At 39.5% G+C, this 20,468-nt stretch overlaps 1 protein-coding gene across 3 annotated transcripts in view; it reads left to right on the forward strand.

Moving 5' to 3' along the window:
* LOC149141007 (uncharacterized) overlaps positions 1-20,468 on the forward strand; it is a 212,690-nt gene that overhangs the window by 112,007 nt on the left and 80,215 nt on the right. Inside the window, exon 4 of one of the 3 annotated variants that reach the window (XM_089447093.1) lies at positions 18,203-18,343. The exons of 1 other annotated variant lie outside the window; for it this stretch is intronic. In XM_089447093.1, coding sequence (XP_089303219.1) covers positions 18,203-18,343 — 141 coding nt within the window. The remainder of the gene's footprint in view (positions 1-18,202; positions 18,344-20,468) is intronic. One more of the 3 variants, XM_089447094.1, reaches the window with a different exon arrangement.

Consider the following 20,468-nt stretch of genomic DNA (forward strand, 5'->3'; position numbering starts at 1 on the left):
AAGAAAGGCTTGTAACAGAGCATCTACATGTTGAAAATATAGAGCCTAGCATTATCAATAAAGAAATACCCTCAGAGATTCATAAAGTTCCTTGTTCAATAAGTTCCCCTTTGGATCTCAGTCCATAGAAAGCCTCCCCTATAGTCCATCAGTTTCCTTCAGCCCTGTCATTCATTTCTCAGCTCCTTACCTTCCAAATTGCGAGTACTCTTCCATCTACCTCAGTCATGGCAGGCCCACAAGCTCCCACCAAAATGGAAAGAATCATAGCTGCTAGGTATGGACCCTTGGTCCTGCCTATTCCTTTGAATGCCATGCGTGCAAGAGAATATCAGAAATACATGCCTAAGTTCACTGGTACAGAGGGAGTAATAGCTGAAGAACATCTTGAGTCTTTTTATAGCTATGCTGATAACCTAGATATCAGTGAAGATGATGTGTGGATGAGAGTATTTGTCCAAAGCCTTGATGGAGAGGCTAGAAAATGGTTCAGAGAGCTGACCCCTAGGTCTATAGCAGACATTGAAGCATTAGATGATGTGTTTTTAAAGCATTGGGGAGATAAGAAAGACCTGCTATATTACCATATTGAGTTTGGCAACCTGAAAAGGGAAAATGGGGAGTCATTGTCTGACTTTAATAAAAGATTCAATCGTATGTATAGCAAGATACCAGCTAAAGTAAAGCCTACCCCCACCTCTGCTAAACTCACCTATGCCAATGCCTTTGATTCTGATTTCTGTCTGCTATTAAGGGAAAGAAGATGTGCTTCTCTAGCTGAAATGCAAGATGCAGCCTTGGAGGTGGAATCCAATATTATGGCTGCAGAAAAACTCAAAGGACATGCCGATCGAAGGAGGCAGAGAGGTGAGTCTTCCTCTTCTTCTTCATCTTCAGAGCCCAAAATAGACAAAATGACTAAAATGATAGAGGCATTGGCTGCTAAAATATCCAAGTTGAAGGTTGAGCAGAGTTCTGGGAAAGCAAGGCTTTCTAATGCATTTGCTCCTAGGAATCCAAATCCATTCAGAAGAGCAAATGAACAATTGCAAATCATTCGGAGGGGCAAAGAGGCCAGTGACGAACAAAGGGTTAAGGCTCCTTTCCAGAACGTAGTCATGGAGGAGGAGCAATTTGATGAAGAGGATGAGATTCACTGCATGGAAGACAAGGGCAGCGCTGCCTTTTTGACATTAGCTGCCTACAAGGAGTCTTTACTCAGAGACCAGACCAGTCAAGAGTGGGATAGAGAAGCTGTTTTGTAGACTGAAGACCAACAAAGATATAACTTGAGGTCAAGAATGAGTAATGTCAAAGAGAATCCTGCCCAGAGAGCTGCGGTCCCCACAGAGCAGCAGATCAGCAGGCAGAAAAGACCAGCAGCTGATCCCATCATCCTCAAAATACTAGCTCAAGAGGTAAGAGGTCCTGACAAGTCTCCTTCCCCTTTTAGCGTTGAATCAGAAGTCCAGAAGTTAAAAATATCTGTACCTCTGATAGAACTTGTAAAGAGTGAGGTCTTTAGAAAGCCCATCCTTGATGCCCTTGAGCTGAAAGCCACACAAGCATCCAATGACTGTGTGAATCTACAAGATGATAAGCCTGCAGTTGTGCTTAGCCCAATGACTGAACCTGCTGATGATAATTCCCCATCATTTTATGTCTCTTTGACCATCCATGACAAAATTCTCCACAACTGTCCGCTGGACACAGGTGCCAGCCATAATCTGATGCCCAAAGCTGTCATGGAAGAGTTAGGCCTTGACATTACCAGACCATATCATGACTTGTTCTCCTTCGATTCAAGGAAGGTGAAATGTCTAGGGTTAATTAAAGACTTAGCTATCAACCTAATTCAGTTGCCCATGAAGAGCATGATGATGGATATTGTGGTAGCAGATGTCCCCCCTAAGTTTGGTATGCTACTTTCCAGAGGATGGATTAAGAGGTTGGGTGGAACATTACAAAATGACTTATCTTATGCCACTGTCCCAGTTTTTGGAGGAGAAAGCAGAAGACTGTACAGGGAAGCCCAACTAGCCTATATCATTAGTGATTAGAAGAATCCCACTAATCATCCCATTTACGCTGTGGACACTGATTTTGGAGCATGTATTCTCCAAATTGAAGAATCCCAAAAGGCCTCGGTGCAGCTCAAGAAATCAGTATGCCAGGCCATGGAAGAGGTAGGAACACAGGTCTGGGACATGTTCTTTGATGGAGCCTGTTCAAAGGAAATTGTAGGAGCAGGAGTGGTGCTGGTATCTCCAAAACAAGAAAGCACACATCTGTCTTTCAAACTGACTTTTCAGGTCACCAACAATATAGCAGAGTATGAGGCTCTGATATTGGGCTTAAATGCTGCCAAAGACATGGGAATCAGAGACATAAAGGTGTTTGGAGATGCTGATCTCATCATTCAACAAGTGAACAAAACGTTCCAAGCAAGGCACCCAAGGCTGAAAGCGTACAGAGATGAGGTATGGAGACTCAAAGATGCTTTTGATAGTTTTTGTATCTCATATATTCCTAGAGTAAAAAATCAGCTTGCTGATTCCCTTGCTGTGTCTGCTAGCATGTTCATCCCTCCCATGCCCCCTAAATTGGTTTATGAAGTCCAGATAAAATATAGACCATCCTTGCCTGATAATGTCCAGCACTGGAAAGTCTTTGAGGATGATGATGAAGTAAATAGGTTTCTGCAAGTCATTGATGAATTCTCTGAAATGCAAATTGATCAAGAGAATGAAACCTTGGAGGAATGTCCCCAGCCCTAGCTAAAGAACAAAATTGGCCAAGGTAGCATTGTTCAGTTGCCTAGCAATCATATACCTAAAGGGCTAGTCCCTCTAGAGAAGCTGTTTGACCATAACGACGTGCCTTATAAGGCTGCCCAAAGTATATAAATCTGTCCACTCATTTGTCTGCTGCCCAAAGGTCTAAGTATTGCACCTTAATGAAGCAATTTGCTGATATTTTTGCTTGGGAATACAGTGATCTTAAAACTTATGACAAAAATGTCATCCAACATAAGATCCCATTGGAGAAAGACACCATTCCTTTCAAGCAGAAGCTGAGACCCATAAATCCTTTGCTCCTCCCTCTGATTGAAAAAGAAATCAAGAAGTTGTTGGCTGCCAAAATCATAGTCCCTCTGAGATATTCAAAGTGGGTAGCCAACTTGGTGGTGGTGCAAAAAAAAAGTGGAGAAATCAGGCTGTGTGTTGATTTAAGGAACCTGAACAAGTGTTCCAAAAAGGACAACTATCCCCTGTCCAAGATGGAGCATTTGCTACAGAAAGTCTCAGGAGCTAGAGTTATGTCTTTCTTGGATGGATTTTCAGGGTATAACCAAGTTGTTGTACATCCAGATGACCAAGAAAAGACTGCATTCACCACTCCTTGGGGCACTTTTATGTACTCCAAGATGCCTTTTGGGCTGATGAATGCTGGAGCCACCTTTCAGAGAGCCATGGATATAGCATTTGTAGGAGATAAGGATAAGTTTGTCCTTGCCTACCTGGATGACATAACAGTATACTCTGACAGCCATCAAGATCATCTGAAGCATTTGAAGAAAGTGTTTCTGAAGTGCAGAAGTTTTGGGATATCAGTGAATCCTAAGAAGTCACAATTTGCTTTAGAAGAGGGCAAGCTTCTTGGACACGTTGTTTTTGCTGCAGGTGTCAAAATTGACCCAGAAAGAGTGAAAGCAATACAGACCTTGTCTGTCTCAAGATAAAAAACGGACATCCAATCCTTCCTGGGCAAAATAAATTTTGTAAGGAGGTTTATTCCTAATTTTGCAGAATTGGTAAAACACATCACCTCTATGCTAAAAAGGGGATTAGAGATCAAATGGGCTGATACAACAAGATCTTTTGAAGCCATCAAGAGAGCTATTATGGAAGCTCCCACTTTAATCAGCCCAGACTACAGTAAGGAGTTCCATATATTCTCCTTTGCTTCCGGTGACACCCTTGCAGTAGTGTTATTGCAGAAAGATGAGGAGGGTTCGAAGCATCCAATGGCATTTTTTAGCAAAACCTTAAGGGAGGTTGAACTAAGGTATGATATCATCAAGAAGTAGGCTTATGCTCTTATCAAATCTTTAAAAGCTTTCCGAATATACATTCTGCACTCCAAGGTAATTGCATGTGTGCCCTCTGCTTCAGTAAAGGATGTACTAACGCAGCCAGATGTTGATGGAAGAAGGGCTAGATGGATTGCAAAGCTGATTGAATTCAACATAGAATTGAAGCCTGCCAAGCTTGTCAAGGGCCAGGGCCTTGCCAAGCTGATGGTTGAAGAAAATTGCAGGACGCTGGACATGAACTGTATAAGCACAAATTCAGAGGATGGACAGACAGAAGAAGCAACAGTAGGACATGACCAGTTGTTGGCTGAAAATCTAGCTTCTTGTGAATGGTATTCTACAATAGCTCAATTTTTGCTGAAGCTAGAAGTTCCTCCAGGTCTTAGTTCAAGCCAAGCCAGGACTATTAAGCTCAGAGCAGCCAAGTATTGCATTCATGAAGGCCTGCTCTATTGGAGAGATCCATCTGGAATCCTTTTAAGATGTCTGGACAAAGAACAATCTGTGGAGGTCATGCATCAGTTTCATTCCAGCATCTATGGAGGACATCACTACTGGAAAACCACAACCCATAAGATCCTCAGAGCTGGGTATTATTGGCCCACTTTGTTTTCTGATGTCTTTTCATTTGTAAAATCTTGTGACAGGTGCCAGAGGTTTGAAGGAAAACAGCAGTTGAAGTCCTTACCCTTGAAGCCAATACATGCCAGTGGCCCTTTTCAACAATGGGGTTTGGATTTCATAGGGGAAATTAATCCACATTCCAGTGGCCAGCACAGATGGATCTTAGTAGCCACTGACTACTTCACTAAATGGATTGAGGCCATCCCTACTAGGAAAGCTGATCACCATGTGGTCATGAAATTCTTGACAGAAAACATTTTCACCAGGTTTGGCTGCCCACACAAATTGGTTACAGACAATGCAGCAGCCTTCAGGGCAAAAGAGTTGGTGGACATGTGTGACTCAATGGGCATTAAGCTAGTGCATTCCACCTCATATTACCCTTCACTAAATGGATTGAGGCCATCCCTACTAGGAAAGCTGATCACTGTGTGGTCATGAAATTCTTGACAGAAAACATTTTCACCAAGTTTCGCTGTCCACACAAGTTGGTTACAGACAATGCAGCAGCCTTCAGGGCAAAAGAGTTGGTGGACATGTGTGACTCAATGGGCATTAAGCTAGTGCATTCCACCTCATATTACCCTCAAGGTAATGGTCTAGCATAATCATCCAATAAGAGCCTGATAAGGATAACCAAAAAGTTGTTGGAAGATAACAAAAGGAACTGGGATTCCAAATTGAAGTTTACATTGTGGGCTGACAGGGTGACCACCAAGAAATCCACAGGGAATTCTCCGTTTAAGCTGGTATATGGCATTGAGGCTGTATTCCCAATTCAGTTGACCCTCCCTATGGCCAAGTTCTTGCAGGAAGAGCAGAATGAGGAAGATGACATGGCAAAGAGGATTAGTGACTTGGCTGAAGTACATCAAATGAGAGGACAATTGATTGAAAGGTCTGCAGCACATCAAAAGAGAATCAAGGAAGCCTTTGACAGAAAGGCAAAGATGGACAATTTTCAAGTTGGAGACTTGGTGCTTAAATGGGATGCACTGAAGGAAAAGAAAGGCAATCATGGGAAGTTCGATGCTCTGTGGACTGGACCTTTTGTCATTGCTCAGGTCCGGGGAAACAACACTTTCATGCTGCAAAGTATGGAAGGAGAAACAGTTTTTGATGGCCCAGTTAATGGGCAGTTTTTCAAAGTTTATGTTAATTAAGGCCTTTAGGCCTCAACATTGTAAATATGTTATTTTTACAAGTTTTAGTGTAGGCTTAATTAGACTTCATGCCCAATGGAACACTAGGGAATATTGCTGATCTTGTTTTTGTATGAAAGGCAGTGGTCTACGGGTCTTGAAACCTCACAGGGAGGATTTCATCCCCAGAAGTTGCCAGTGTTAGCCCTGCTATGCAGCACTAACTTTCCAATGTCAGAAAAGAGCTTGGTTTGTTTGGTGGTGTCTTCAAAAGGGACCCACATGGGTCATTTTCCCTTCTCCTCCTACCCCACTTATTATTCACCACCTCCGTTTCCCTATTTGCCTCCTAAACCCGACAAAGTAACCCCCTTTGGCTTTAGCCCCAAGCGCAAAACCCCAAACCTACCATAAAACCCTACCATATGTCTTCGCACGTTCATAACTCGTCGCGCCGCATCCCCACCGTTGATCACCCCGCCGATCCAACGGCTCCCGTCGCACCCGATAAAGGTGACCCACTCTACCACTCTCCGCCGTCAGATCATCTCTGCCAAGATCTGACGGTCTTCGCTTTCATCGCGCCAGCAACTTAATCGAGCGATAGCGCGCGATGAGAGCGGTTTTTCTCTCTCTCTTCCGCTGCTACGTGTCGATCGTTGAATGGAATTGCTCGACCCCGGGCATTTACCGCTTAACGCCCGAAAGCGGTGCGATGAATACCATTACCGCTTGACCAATCTGCCCCGCCCAGTAAACACCCGTGCAGCTCCGTAGCCCGATGACCGTCCGATCTGTCCGCTGAAGATCCAACGGCCCTAACTCACCCCGCTCTCACCTCGGCCGATAGCCTTCGTCGAGCCATCTCTGTTGTTCATTTCCCCGATCCGACGGTCATTCTTCTCGCTCACCCAAATCATCCATCTGCCCATGCATTCCACGTCCTCTGACCATTCTGTTGCCCGAAGAAGGAGACGACCAGCTTTGCCATCATCAATCACTGTCAGACCCCCAACAACAATATTTAACAGAAAGCATGGCCAAAGGGAGAAAAGGACACAACACGACTCTGTAACTGAATTTATCAGTCATGGACTCCACTGGTACGAGCACTCCAACTGCCTAAAGGACAACACAGCACCTGAATAGATCGGATTCACCCACTGAAGCAAGCCACCTCGTTCAGAGACTCCATCAGGCAGTTAAATGCAGTTGGTGGTCAATTATGACCCCTCCGCACCTAAAAGGCCAAGTGCCATAGTATTGTAAACTTATAAATATCCAGAAGCAAGATGTAATCAGGGTTGGCATGTGATGTAAGGTTCGACTTCTGGAGACTGTAGATATTTTGTCACTTGCAGCATCTCATCTTCATTTTCAGTTAATACAAGCTTCTTTTGCTGTTAACTGCTCATTGTCCATTTTCCTCTGTTCTAAGCTTGTGCCTGATATGCTATGTTCTGGATCTCTTGATGTTTAGCACTAGATAACTGTCATCTTATCTTTGTGTTAGAATCTCGAATGCATCACTGAATAGGTTACTCAGGTTTTTTTCTATTTAATGCAGGAGATCTGTCACCCTATCTTTGCATTAATAGAGTAGATTTACAGGTTTCTTTACTAGTTGCAGCTGGCCATCACATGGTCTTGTGTATCTGTTGGTGTGGTTAGTATTCTCCATATTCACTTAATATCTAAAACTGTGAGCATTGGTGGTCTAAAGCCTTGTAGTCTGAGGGTGTTCATGCATGTCTGGAGTGAAACAAAGTAGAAGTGGTTATCTGGCTTGAACCAAACCATCATTCCTTCCATTAAACCTACAACAATAGTTGAATTGATATGTTACCAGGCATCTTCAAGCTACAACCTAGGAGAGTTTCTTGGAATCCTAACAGCTGCTGCTGTGCTCGGCTAATGCCCTCAGTTTTCCCGTGATCTGCAACCACGCTCCGATACGATGTTGGAATTTCTAAGTCTAACTCGTTAGAAACCCTTCATGTACTTTCTGATTTATTTTTGCCTACTTGTTTTGATTAATTAACAAGTTATTTACCATGGAAATACTGAAAATAAATACAAGTACACGCTCAACACATTACGATCATCAACTAAAGGAAACAAAACAAGCACACAAGTGACATCGTTGTTTTTGGACCAATGTCCCCAGAAAAACTAGTGCAGTTATTTGAGGGTTTTAATTATTAAGCAGTTTCAGAATACAATCTGGGTGCCAAAAACGACTCACCCAACAGAGAATAATCTCGGCAGTAGTACCTCTCAGTCGGAGACAGATGTTCCGGCTAAAAGCCCGGATAAACACTCCGACAGCTCCCAACTCCAATCTGCCCCACGAAAACCCCAGCGTCAGCCTCTAGGAATTGCGTCAGCCCTTTCTGGCCCAGCGTCTGCCTAGCATCACCCTAGCTCGCCCTGTGTCAACCTCTGGAGGCACTGCGTCAACCCTTAGAGCCTCTGCGTCACCCACGCTGGCTCTCTGAGGTACTGCGCAGCTCCTGGCTGCTTTTCCGTGAGCCCTGGATGGCTCTGCGTGAACCTTTGGCTGGCTCTGCGTCCCTCTCTCCCGACTTCTGCGCTGATCCTCCTAGTACTATCTCTGCCTCTCTGCTTCTGTATTCACTGCCCCTTAGCTGCAGCTCTGATCACTCTGTCGACTTCCTCAGCAAACCCTTCTTTAGAAAATCGAAATCTTGGTCAACTTGGTGTGTTCTCCAAGTGACCCTCAACCCTCATTTTATACTTTTCTCGTTGACAATTCAACGACCGAGATTAAGTCCCTAATCAATGGCTAAGATTAATTCTGGCTTGATCCGTGACTTTTGGACCATTCTAACACAGTTTTATATTAATACACATTAATATTTTATTTTCTCTAAGTTTAGACTTAGGGACTCCATTAAAAATATTAATTATTTAATATCTCTCAAATTGTTTAGAATCTGCCCAAACCATTTTTGGGTATTGGAGATCTCATGTGCCTTAGCCTCTCCACCAAGTTTCGAGGCTAGAGCACATCCGATGCTACCCCAAATCAACATTTAGATAGTCTCTAGCAAAGTGCCATACCTAAGGCACCTGAAACATTCAACTTGGTCCTTTTTAATCTCCTTTGAGAGTCCCTGGATGCTGGCTTTCTTGAATTAAATGATCTTCCTCTTTCTTTCTTCTTATCTTGAGCAACAAAAGCAGAGGGCTCTCCTTCTTCATGCTTTTGAATTCTCCCTTTGGAAATCATCTCAGTTTCTTCTTTAGTGCACTTGCCAACCAACTCCTCAAATGACGGGAACTTGTCATTGTTGCTACTAGTAGTTATGAATTTCTCCCAAATTGGAGGAAGACCTTGAAGTGCAACGAGTACCAATTCCCTATTAGACATAGATTTTCCAACAGTCAACAATTAATCCTCCAACAGTCAACAATTAATCCTTGAGTTGGGATATTCTCATGAGATATGACTGCACAATCTCTCCCTTGTTCATTTTGATATCCTTGAGTTGATTTTTCAAGGAGAGAATATGATTCAAATTGTTGACCTCATACATCCCAACCGACTTATCATAGATTTCCTTGGACTTCTTCAACTTTGAAATGTGAGCAAGCAAATGATCTCTCAAAGAATCAATAATTATTTTCTTGGCTTTGATCTCACCTTTCTTGTACTTGGCTTTCGCAGCAACTTGAGCATTTTCTGGAGGTTCAGGAACCTTTCCTTCCACATATTCCAAAACATCATTCTCATCCAAGGTCACTTCCAACTTGATCTTCCAAGCAACAAAATTAGATGAGTCATTTAACATCTTCGCATCTTGGAAGTATGAGGTAGATATCTTGACCAAGTCAAATAAGCTTTCTTCAACTTTCCAAAGGTGATTGCTTGTCTCTTGTCTCCTTGGGCTTGTCTTCACCTCAACTCTGATACCATGTTAATTTTCCAGTGTTCTATGCTTAACACAATCACTTATTCCAATTCTTCTTCAATTAGCAATCAATTTATCCAATATAATTCAATCTTCCAACAACAATAAGCAATTGTAGATAGAACAATAAATCAATGCATAATAGAAGACAACTAAGAACAAGAGAGACAATATTTGGTCAAAGACCAGGGAAAAACCCCACAAGGGGGAAAACCCTTTCAAAATTCTTCTTCTATTAGATTGTCATCAAATGTTCAGTAGAGAGATACAATGTTCCAATTCATCAAAAATGAGTCAAAGTCAAACCTTTGACTACCCAAGAATCAACTAACCAATATCCAATTCAATGATGAGCTCAAAAGTCAAATTTGGTCAACAAGTCAACCAGGGAAAATTTTAAGAACCCCCCCTAAATTTACATGTATAATAAATGGGCGAATCTCCATGGTATATAGGAAAAATGGAAGGCGATTTTATCAATAATATGATATGTATATATAATTTTTTGGCGAATCTCTCACCAGGCATGGCGAATATTTTACTCAATTATAAAATCTTGTGTTTATTGAATACACAAATGAAATCATTGCATTTCTTTAAAATATCTTTTGAAATCAAAATTACCGAAATTACATATCGATAACCTAGTGGGTGTAGGATAAAATTCACCTGTGTCATTCACAAAAAGCATGAGAAAAAACCTAATACTATATATAAAACCAAGAAAAATTCAAATTCATCACTTCTAGGGACCTCGTAACCACCCTGCCAATACACAAGTATGTTCCTGTTTGCAATTAGAAAAATTCCCCAAATTACAATCTGTTTACTCCACTTCTAGGGACCTCGTAACCACCCTGCCAATACACAAGTATGTTCCCGTCTGCAATTAGAAAAATTACCCAAATTACAATCTATTTACTCCAGCATATGTTGGAAAGTTATAGAAGGATGACTAGTGCAATCAATCCATTCCTTTTAGCCCTGGATTTGTTTCAATTTAAAACAGAAGTATACAAATATACTTGTCCAATGTCTATGCTTTAACCATTCACCTTAAGATGTTTTTACAATATGATTTCCTAAGTCTATTTAATATCTTCATTATCATAAAAACCAACCTATATCCATCTTAACTCCACATCTACCACTCTTAGGGGGATGAAATCTATTTATCCCTCTGAGCACTTGGTAGACCCAGAATTAAGATGGATCTAAGATAGAATTTCCCCTTTAAATAGTCTATGCTCACATGAATACCATGGGTCAATACCATGGGTTATCAAAACCTGGAGCTTAAAAATTACTATTAGTAATTTATAAAAATTAATAAGATTAATAGTTGATTTTTATTTTATTTTTATTTTAACCAAGCTAAAATGTTTAACATACATTAAATTACAACATCCATTTTTACTCTTGATTGGATCAAATATTTTTTCACTCTATGCTAGTTTGCATATCACGATATTTGATACCTCTCGGGGGTTAGTAGATCCAGAGTAAAGATGGATCTATGCTTGTTTAATTCCCCCATTTAAATAGGCTACATTCCAAGTGAATACCATGGGTCAATACCATTTGCCATTTTGGTGAATACCATGGGTCAATCCCATGTGCCATTTTTATTTTTATTAATATTAATATTAGGGTTAATAATGTTTTTTTGCATGGTATTAATAACAATCTAGTCCATTGTATTTGTCCCATAGTATAAATATAAGGTGACTTATGGAGTAAATATAAAAAAATGTTTTATTTGTTTACCATACCTCTCGTTTATTTATATTTTTATTAATTTACCATACCATTCATAAATACAAGGTGACTTATGGAGTAAATATAAAAAAATGTTTTATTTGTTTACCATACCTCTCGCTTATTTATATTTTTATTAATTTACCATACTTCTTTTACAAATATGGTATTTGGCCCATAGGATTCACTTAAATAAAACCTCTTTCTTGAGCCTTCATAAATAGAACGAGGGTTATGGACTAAATATAAAAAGAGGTTTTATTTATTTACCATGCATCTAGTTTATTTATATTTTTATTTATTTACCATACCTTTTGAGTAAGTATAAAAAGATGTTTTATTTATTTACCATACTTCCACTTTACTTATATTTTTATTTGTTTACACCCTTGCATGTATATAAGGTGACTTATGGAGTAAATATAAAAAATGCTTTATTTATTTACCATACCTCTCATTTATTTATATTTTTATTAATTTACCATACCTGTATTTGGGCCTTTGGCCCATAGGATTCACTTAAATAAAACCTATTCTTGAAAATGGGCGAATGGATTCACTTAAGTAAAACCTATTCTTGAAAATGGACGAATGGAAGGTTGTAACTCCTAATTTCAAGGGCTAAATTTACCTTTTTTACCCTCTCCCTTAAAATAAGGTGGGCTATTTGAGGTGATTTGTAAAAATGTACTATGATACAAAATATTCGCCCACTAAAAATTTAAAACCCCTTAATTTCGCTAAAGGGCGAACATTCGCCCCTAAAATCACCCCTAAAGTCAACTCTGTAATTCTAGTCAAAGTCAATAACAACAACAACCCTAACCAGTGAATAGTCAACGACCGAATCTCGTCCAAAGTAGCTCGATCAATAGTTAAAATGGTGCGACCTTCTTTGCTAGTCAAAGTTTAGTCAAAACAGTCTCCAAATCTGGTCAAAGTCAAAATTTAACCCGCGGAACCCCTGTTGAAGAAAGTGTAACTAGGTTCGGTCTTCATAATGACATGATCTTTGTAAATGATGAAATAAAAGAAATAAAATTATTTTTGTATGCCTTGTTGCATGGGTTTCATGAGCAAGAGGTTTATTTGTTAGTGGCTCCCATTGAGAGCCTTAGGATTTATTTTAAGTCAAAGAGTCAATGTCATGCTCTTCTTGAGCCTATGTGTAATGTATACAAGTCTATAGAAAAGTCTAGAAGCCCTCCAAAGACAAGCACAATCCCTCTTGATGAAGTCGACCTCCAAACAATGTAAAAAGCAGTCATGTCAGCTCAAATAAGGAGACACAACAATTCATACTCTCATGTCAGCTTATATGCATGACTAACCACTATAAATAGGCGTGTAAGATCCGCATTATAGGAGCATACAATTTAGACATCTCTGCAACTTCGGATGAGGTTCAAGATCTTGGATGCCTCTGAAATCTCAGGGAAAATTACAGTGAGTACAGTCTAGAGAACTCAGATACTTCTGATGTTTCGGAGGGCAGTTACAGGATGGATTTCGGAAGTCTGTCCACTATATTTTCGGCCTCCTCACTGTCTTGATATAGTTTCGGCCTCCTCCCAGTCTCAGTGATCATAGTCATCACTGAAGCAACATTACAGTCTCGACATACTTGTGAAGAGGAGGGTCTTGAAGTGACACTCTTTGTCTTGGCCTACTCTCTAGATATAGTCACAGTCTCGGCATAATTATGATGAGAAGGATTCCAGTGATCCCACAAAAATGCACTCTGTCTCATGAACACAATCATGACCTCGACATAGTGATCTCAATCATAATGAAGATGTAGTTTCAAGGTCATGATCCTAATGAAGATCTCGGTGGTGTAGCAATGATGCAACAATGATCTCAGTGCAACAAAGTGCAGCTATGGTGAAACAATCATGATCTCAGTTGATCTAAGTGTAGCTATGGTGAAACAGTCATGATCTCGGTGGTTCTAAGTGCAACTCTCATTCATGTATATGAAGATCTCGTTGTTATGTTGAAGACCTCAGTGAAGGTGCAACAATGGTGTTGCAGCAGTAATGAAGATCTCGGTGGTGCAATAGTGATGGCCTCAATGTTGTAGTAGTGATGATGATCTCAGCAATGATGAAGAAGAGGATTGGTGTCTTGGTCTTGGAGTGGCTAAATAGTTCAAGGGTCATGGTCTTGGTATTCGTCAATTGGAATCTCTATAAGAAGAATTTTGTGTGGGTTTTCCTCTCAAAGAGTGAGAGTTTTTGGGCCTGGCAAAAAGCCAACATCTTGTGTTCTTGTCTCTTTGTTTTGGTAACTCTTTGATGAACTAAGAAGACACTCTAATAATAACAAGCGAAGATTGTGCTAATAAAAAAAGTTAAAAATACCTCACAAATAGTTATCATGACGAGAAGAATCTCATTAACCTAATTTGCCCTAGATTCTTCAACAAACCCTAGGTCTGTAATTTTGGTCAATGTTGTTCAATGTGCCTTGAAAGAGTTCGATCAACCTCCTAGTCAACTTGGCCTTCCAAAAAGATCGAAAAATCAGAGTCAAACCAAGTCAAACCAAGCTCCAAGTTCAAAAAGTCAATGTTGGTCAATGTCCCAAAACAAAAGATAAATTCGGCGAACAGAAAAGTTCTCTCTCCTTCACACATCTGAAGATGAACTTGCAATTTCAGAGTTGTACAAACCAATCCAAGAGAAGAATGAGTTGTGTGATGATGCTCCAAAGTGATGTGACATGTGGTCTATTTATACGAGTCTCAAGGGGTTGAATTAGCTTCCCCAACCCGACTTGTACTTTTGTGCACATGTGGGTTTCGCCTCAAAAATAATATTTTTCCTTGACCAAATTAAATTCTTCCAAGGGCTAGTGGGGGCTTCTCTAGATGAGGAAGCCTTCCCAATGGCGGGAATTTGTCCCCGAGTTGCCAAATTAACAATTGGGAATCACTTGCAACCAAAGCTAGTCACTCAACCAAATCACCTCTAAATGCTAGCATCACCATCGACCAATCCTCCTTCATATATACAATAAGTTTGTATCACACAAGCTCTCCACACTAGCACTGTTGTCTTCCTTAGGGTTTACAAACCCCAACCATATTGCGTATGGAAAAAAACAACTCTAGCACTAGCCTCCAAATCTACATTTCCATCCTAAAGTTTGAGTACTCAAACCCCAGGTCTTCAATTCTTGCACCAATACAACCACTAAGACCTCCATGGAACATCGAAGATATAGTACCCAAGTCTTACTCAAAGCAAGGCATCCTACCAAGCTTAATACTCATCAACCCAGTCTCTCCATGATCTAGCCCTTGCCTCACATGCCACAAATACAAGGCTCCAAAATCATACAAGGATTTAGCTCCACATTCCATGTCTTCTACTAGTATAGAAACCCTAGTGTTAAAAGAAAAGCCAAAATAACCATCATCATCCCCACCGTCATGTTCTTCTCGAATGTTTACATCCATTGTACAAACCCTAACATCACAAGAGAAATTCAGTGCATCACACAAGAGAAATCTCTCAAAGAGTATACATGATGTCTTTTTCACCCTTTGTTTTCTCCTAGGGTTTTCTCATGAACCCTAACGTCATGGTCCTAGGTTTTCCTCATGAAACCTACAATCTTGCTCCTTACAAGTCTTCCCCAATAAAATACAATGAATAGAGTATAGTGATGAGATGATCTAACAAACTCTCTCCTCCTTTTATATATAGAGCAACTAAGGAGGGGTAATATAATCTAAGGACGTGTCCATATAAGTAACTAACTCAGCAACTCCACATGGAGTGCCCTACAATATAAGAATATACAACGTGCCTGCCATGTATGATGCTCCTTGCTATGAACACCCTCCTCTTAGACAACGTGCTATCCAACAATATGTTGGTCCAACACATCCTCTTCCATGGTGATTTGATATGCAAGTTCCTTCATGGAAGGTGCTCTAATTTTGTGCCATAGTTTATCTTGTGCCCAATGCTACTCTCATGTGTGCTAATGTGGTCACTAGGCTACTCGTGTTCCAATGTCCTCAAGTGTCCAACCTTTGAGCTATATTTCACATGATCCTAAGCTCCTAGGGCTAAGTTCCTTTCTCCAAGTACCTAGCACTCCTCATCCTAGGTAGGTACCTCTCCTAATTGAGCAATTGAATCACTCGTTGTGTGCACCCAATGGGTTAGTCATCACGCTGATCAGGGTAACAATCTCTTAAGGGTGCTATGCTAACGTGCTAACCAAGGTCAAACATCCACTTAAATTGAGCCATCCATATGTCCATGAAGCATTGCCAAGGGACTAGGAGACCTAGCGCTTTCCTAGCAAGGTGAAAACACTTTTGCAATAACCCCAAAAGAAAATAGGCTGGGAGGAAACAATGGGTTTGTTAAAGAGATCTACAACTCTGCAGCCATGGGATAGCACTCAATGAAACATATTAGGAACCAGGACTTCAAAGGGTTAGGGCAAGGTATGGTGAACCACTACAACAATTACCTCTAGGTGCAACAAAAAGAGACAAGAAATAACAATTGCTGTGAGAAAATGCAAGGGAAGTGAGGGTAGGCAATAGTGTTTATTGAGAATATGCTTCAGCTGTGTTTGACTAACTCATGGTTGCGGGGGAGCGCCCCCCCCCCGTTGAATTTGCTCTCGGAACGCGCTCCAGGCGGGAGCGCATCGAGAGTGACCTCGGGAGTGCGCTCCTAAATTCTCTCCATGTGGGTGCGAATTTCAGGAGCATGCTCCCAAAAAAAAGATTCGCTTCCTGCCTTTTAAGGAGTGATAGAGGGAGCTATCACAATTTTTTTTTTTTGTGTGGCAGCCTAATGTTCAACCCTATGGCCCTAGAGTGATATGCAGTTCATGGTAGTGGTCAAGTAAATGTGACATTCTCCTTTATCTTTCATTTTCATCCTTTTACTTAAATTTTTAACTTTACCATGAAATGACTCAGGATGTTTGAGAGTGGTTTCGAGTCTTGACCTCGTTGGATTTCATATGGAAAAAGTAGAATTTTAGATCTCACTCAAAATCCAGCAGACTTGTCCTTTTTTCAGGATTTCAGGATTGTGGGGGATTGCAATGTTTCCATTGGATTTTGTCATGTACTAGGGTATGAAACTTGTATTTAATCAGGAGCACCAAGCCCTCTTTGCAGGGAAGACTCCCAGTGATCAAGAGCACCAAGGCCGTTCAACTATGTAGGAGGAGACTCCTAATAAAGCACGAGACAAGAAATTAGAAATTTCTCGTGGCAAGAGGGCTAAGCATTAGATAATAGATTTACTTGTCTTTTCTAGTTTCCAGTACTTTTTATAACTATTGACTCTTTCATATTTATTATGGTATTTTTTGTAAACAATATATGGCAATTTAAGTTTAAAGTTTGAAGTTGGCATTTATAACTCATTGGTAATGAATTATGAATATGATGCTTCGTGAAAGTTGAAAGTTGAAACATTTCATTTCATGTTAGATATTCTTTGTTATAGTTTGGTTACTTGGTAAGGGTAATGGTTACAAGTACAAATTTAGTGATAAATGATGACAAATGTTATATATTGAATTTTGAATGCTTGAAACTTTAAGATTGATGAATCATGAGACTTGATATGTTGTATGTTACTAACTTGTGGACATGGTTGATGAAGATTATAACTTCTAGATGATTGATGTTATATGGTTCAATCCATGTTTTTATGTTTTTTTATATCTAATTCATCATTCTACATGCTTTTGTTGACATATATGCATCAAAATATATATTATATAAAAATTCGCTCCTGATTCACTCCCGAACCGGAAGCTTTTGAAAATGTTGCTCCCCGCTCCCGCTTCCATTCCCAAGTAACCTTCACTGATTCATAACTATGAATCCTCATTTGAATTGTGTAGAGCACCTCTTGTACCAGCGGAGTATCAGTCATGAAGATGTCACAGTTTTGGGCAACATGATCATCAAGATTCAAAACTCTGTTAAGATCTATACATAAGAGCTTTGTCTCTGTTTTATACATGATCATGTAAACTCTCTTAAAACCTAGACATGGAAGCTTTGTCTCTGTTTTCTATATGATCTAGATGTATACAGGAGGCTTCTGCAGGAGTGCAGATAACAGGAGCCAAAATGGCCATAATGATCCAGTGGAAAACAAACTTGAAAATATACCAGAATTCAAGTTTTAAGTATTTAAAGATATAGTGATCTCATACCAATGAATTCACTCCATGCCACTCAATTCCATGAATTCTAGTACTAAATGGGATGTGAGTTGGCTGTGGTATGAAATTGAGTGGCATGAAGTGAGCTTATTAGTATGAGATCAATATATGTTTTTGCTTCTTTGTTTGGAAGATTGTTGTTCTCAATAACATGTTTGCCTAGGTGAAACATTTTTTAATGGTGTTTGTTGGGTTTAATGCCCAGAGTTTTGATTCATTTCAGTGATAACTCAAGAACTTGTAGAGCTTATCATGTCACAAATTTTTTAATTGTGCTTTTTGGTATGTCTTTAACCATGTAAATATGCTTAGTCTCAATATGTAGAAAGAACCAAAGTGAAAGTGAATGAGGAGGGAACATTTTGAGTGCAAATAGAATTGTGTAGCTGCATGAATAGATTGATTTGAGGACTTATTTGTTGCAGGGTGGTGCAGGTACATGGAGTGATGGAAAATTGATCACCAAAATTGGAAAGAATAGTGACAATGTGCAAATGGTGATAATCACTCTCCTTCTTACAGAGAATTGCACACTTATTCAGAATGGAGAAAAAGCATCCTTGAGAGTCAGTTTTGCTGCATGCTTCTGCAATTGAAAGATTGTTGGTTGTGTTTTATTAACTGATTCATATCTAATGATTTGCTAACAAGATTTCCTGTATGGTGTTACTGAATTCAGGGTTCCTAAATTTGTTTGCAGGAGCATTTTCATCAATCATCAAATCTGTCAGTCGTGAATTAAAGCCTAAAAAATGTGTATTAGTTCATTTAAACTGCCAGTTTGAATGACTTGCTTTTTTAAGATGTCTTTCAATGGCAGCAAATAAAGTGAACAGTAAACATTGCAGTTTTGTTCATTTCCTTGTCTTTTGACAAAAGGTTAGAGTCTTTTCATAAAACTACAAAGTGAATATGAAAGGAAAGTAAATAAAAAACTGATGCGCACTTTTATGTTTTTATCTAATGTAATTTGTGTTTGTTACTGCAAAATCTAGCAGGCCTAGTGCAAAACCTCTCTAGGCATATCCAGGCCTCGTGGCAATAAAAGATCGGCTACCACTGTCACCTTAATAGCCTTTCTGCAGCTATTAAGTGGTATATTGAACCACAAGGGAGGCTTCCCTATATATGGATCACCTGAAGGATATTCAACATGGAAGGTTTACAGTGATGGAAAGGTCTACAAATTTGGGGTAGGGTATTGGAAAAGCCTGGAGGGATAAGATAACCTTTATTAAAGTACAAGCACTATGTCCCTAGACCTTTTGAGCAAATAATAGGGCTTTTATAAGTTAGGGTTTGATGGATTTTCAATGATAGGGCGTGCAATGTTATATAACTAATGAAAATAGTCTTAGAATGATAAATCAACAAATGATCAAGACTATCAATTAGACGTGCAAGGTTTAGCACATCAACCCTAGAAATAGGGTTTTAACATGCAATAAATGCTAGATTTTTCTCTTTAACAATTATTTAATGCAATTCCTACTTCGAGGGCAATAACACATCCAAGGAAATTACTTTTTATTAATATTTCAAAGAAACCCTAACCCTAATCCTTGATATCTAGAATTTAAGAAAGAAGAAAGGGAAATTAGTAAAAGTAGAGGGTTTGATCACCACCACCTAGACTAGTGCCTTGATCTAAATGGGCAATGAAGTTACCTAGGGAAAATTCAATGAGGATAGCATTGTTGAAGAGGGTGAGAGCACTAAGGCCTCTTCTTACAAACCCTAGCGACTTCCTTAATAGGGAGATTTTAAATTTAAGAGATGCACAACTTGGAGTCCTCTTAAAGGATTCAAGAAAAACAATTTTACATGGAATAGAGGATCAATATTTCTAGATAATTTTAGCAATTTTAACCATGGCACATGTAAAAAGCCTAATTTACAAAATATAACATGCAAAATATAGAAAATATGCAATAAAATGACAAAATTGTTATAAGAATAGAGTATTTGGAACATGTATTATGTAAAAAATGACTTTATGCAAATTTTGATAAGATTAAGGCGATGAGGGAGTGCGCAACTCCCTAGAATGTGACAAAATTAGAGTATTTTTGATGATTGTAGGATAGCAAGAAATTCATCAAGAATTCTTTTGGCTTAGCTAATCCTATGACATCTTTCAAAGGAAAAATGCCAAATCGACATATGTGAATAAAGACTTCAAACAAGTAAAGAAAAATTAATTTATGCTCCAATCCTAACCTTGCCATGTTAGTTTTTGTTTATGGTAGCAGTGGACAAGTGTTCTAGTCTCTATGATGTCTAAGAGGCTAAGGAACATGAGATCTTCAAAATCCAGAAAAGGTTTCACGAGAAAGGACTTGGAGACACCTCAATTAAATTAATTAGCCAATAGTTACAAATTTCTTAAGTCTAACTTAGGAAAACTGGTTAATTAAAGTGAATTAATTGAGGGAGTTCGATTTTACTCTAGAGTCTTCCGGAAAAGTTAATTCACAGAGTCAAGATGATCTTAGCCATCAGTTTAGATGTGATCATGCCCGTTGAGACTCCAACGAGTGATTATAAGAGCAAGTCCAAGGGTTTGTAGAAGGCATTGAGTGAGTTCAAGCAATTCGACTTACTTAGTTGCAGTGATTCAACAAGGGCACAGTGGAAGCTAGGGAAGCATTAGTAGCAAGGGTTCAACAAAGATTTGGGAGCAAGATTCCA

Source organism: Pinus tabuliformis, chromosome X (assembly GCF_031772625.1).
Source record: "Pinus tabuliformis cultivar Carrire ecotype Pingquan chromosome X, CPIR1, whole genome shotgun sequence".
NCBI classification, from domain to species: domain Eukaryota; kingdom Viridiplantae; phylum Streptophyta; class Pinopsida; order Pinales; family Pinaceae; genus Pinus; species Pinus tabuliformis.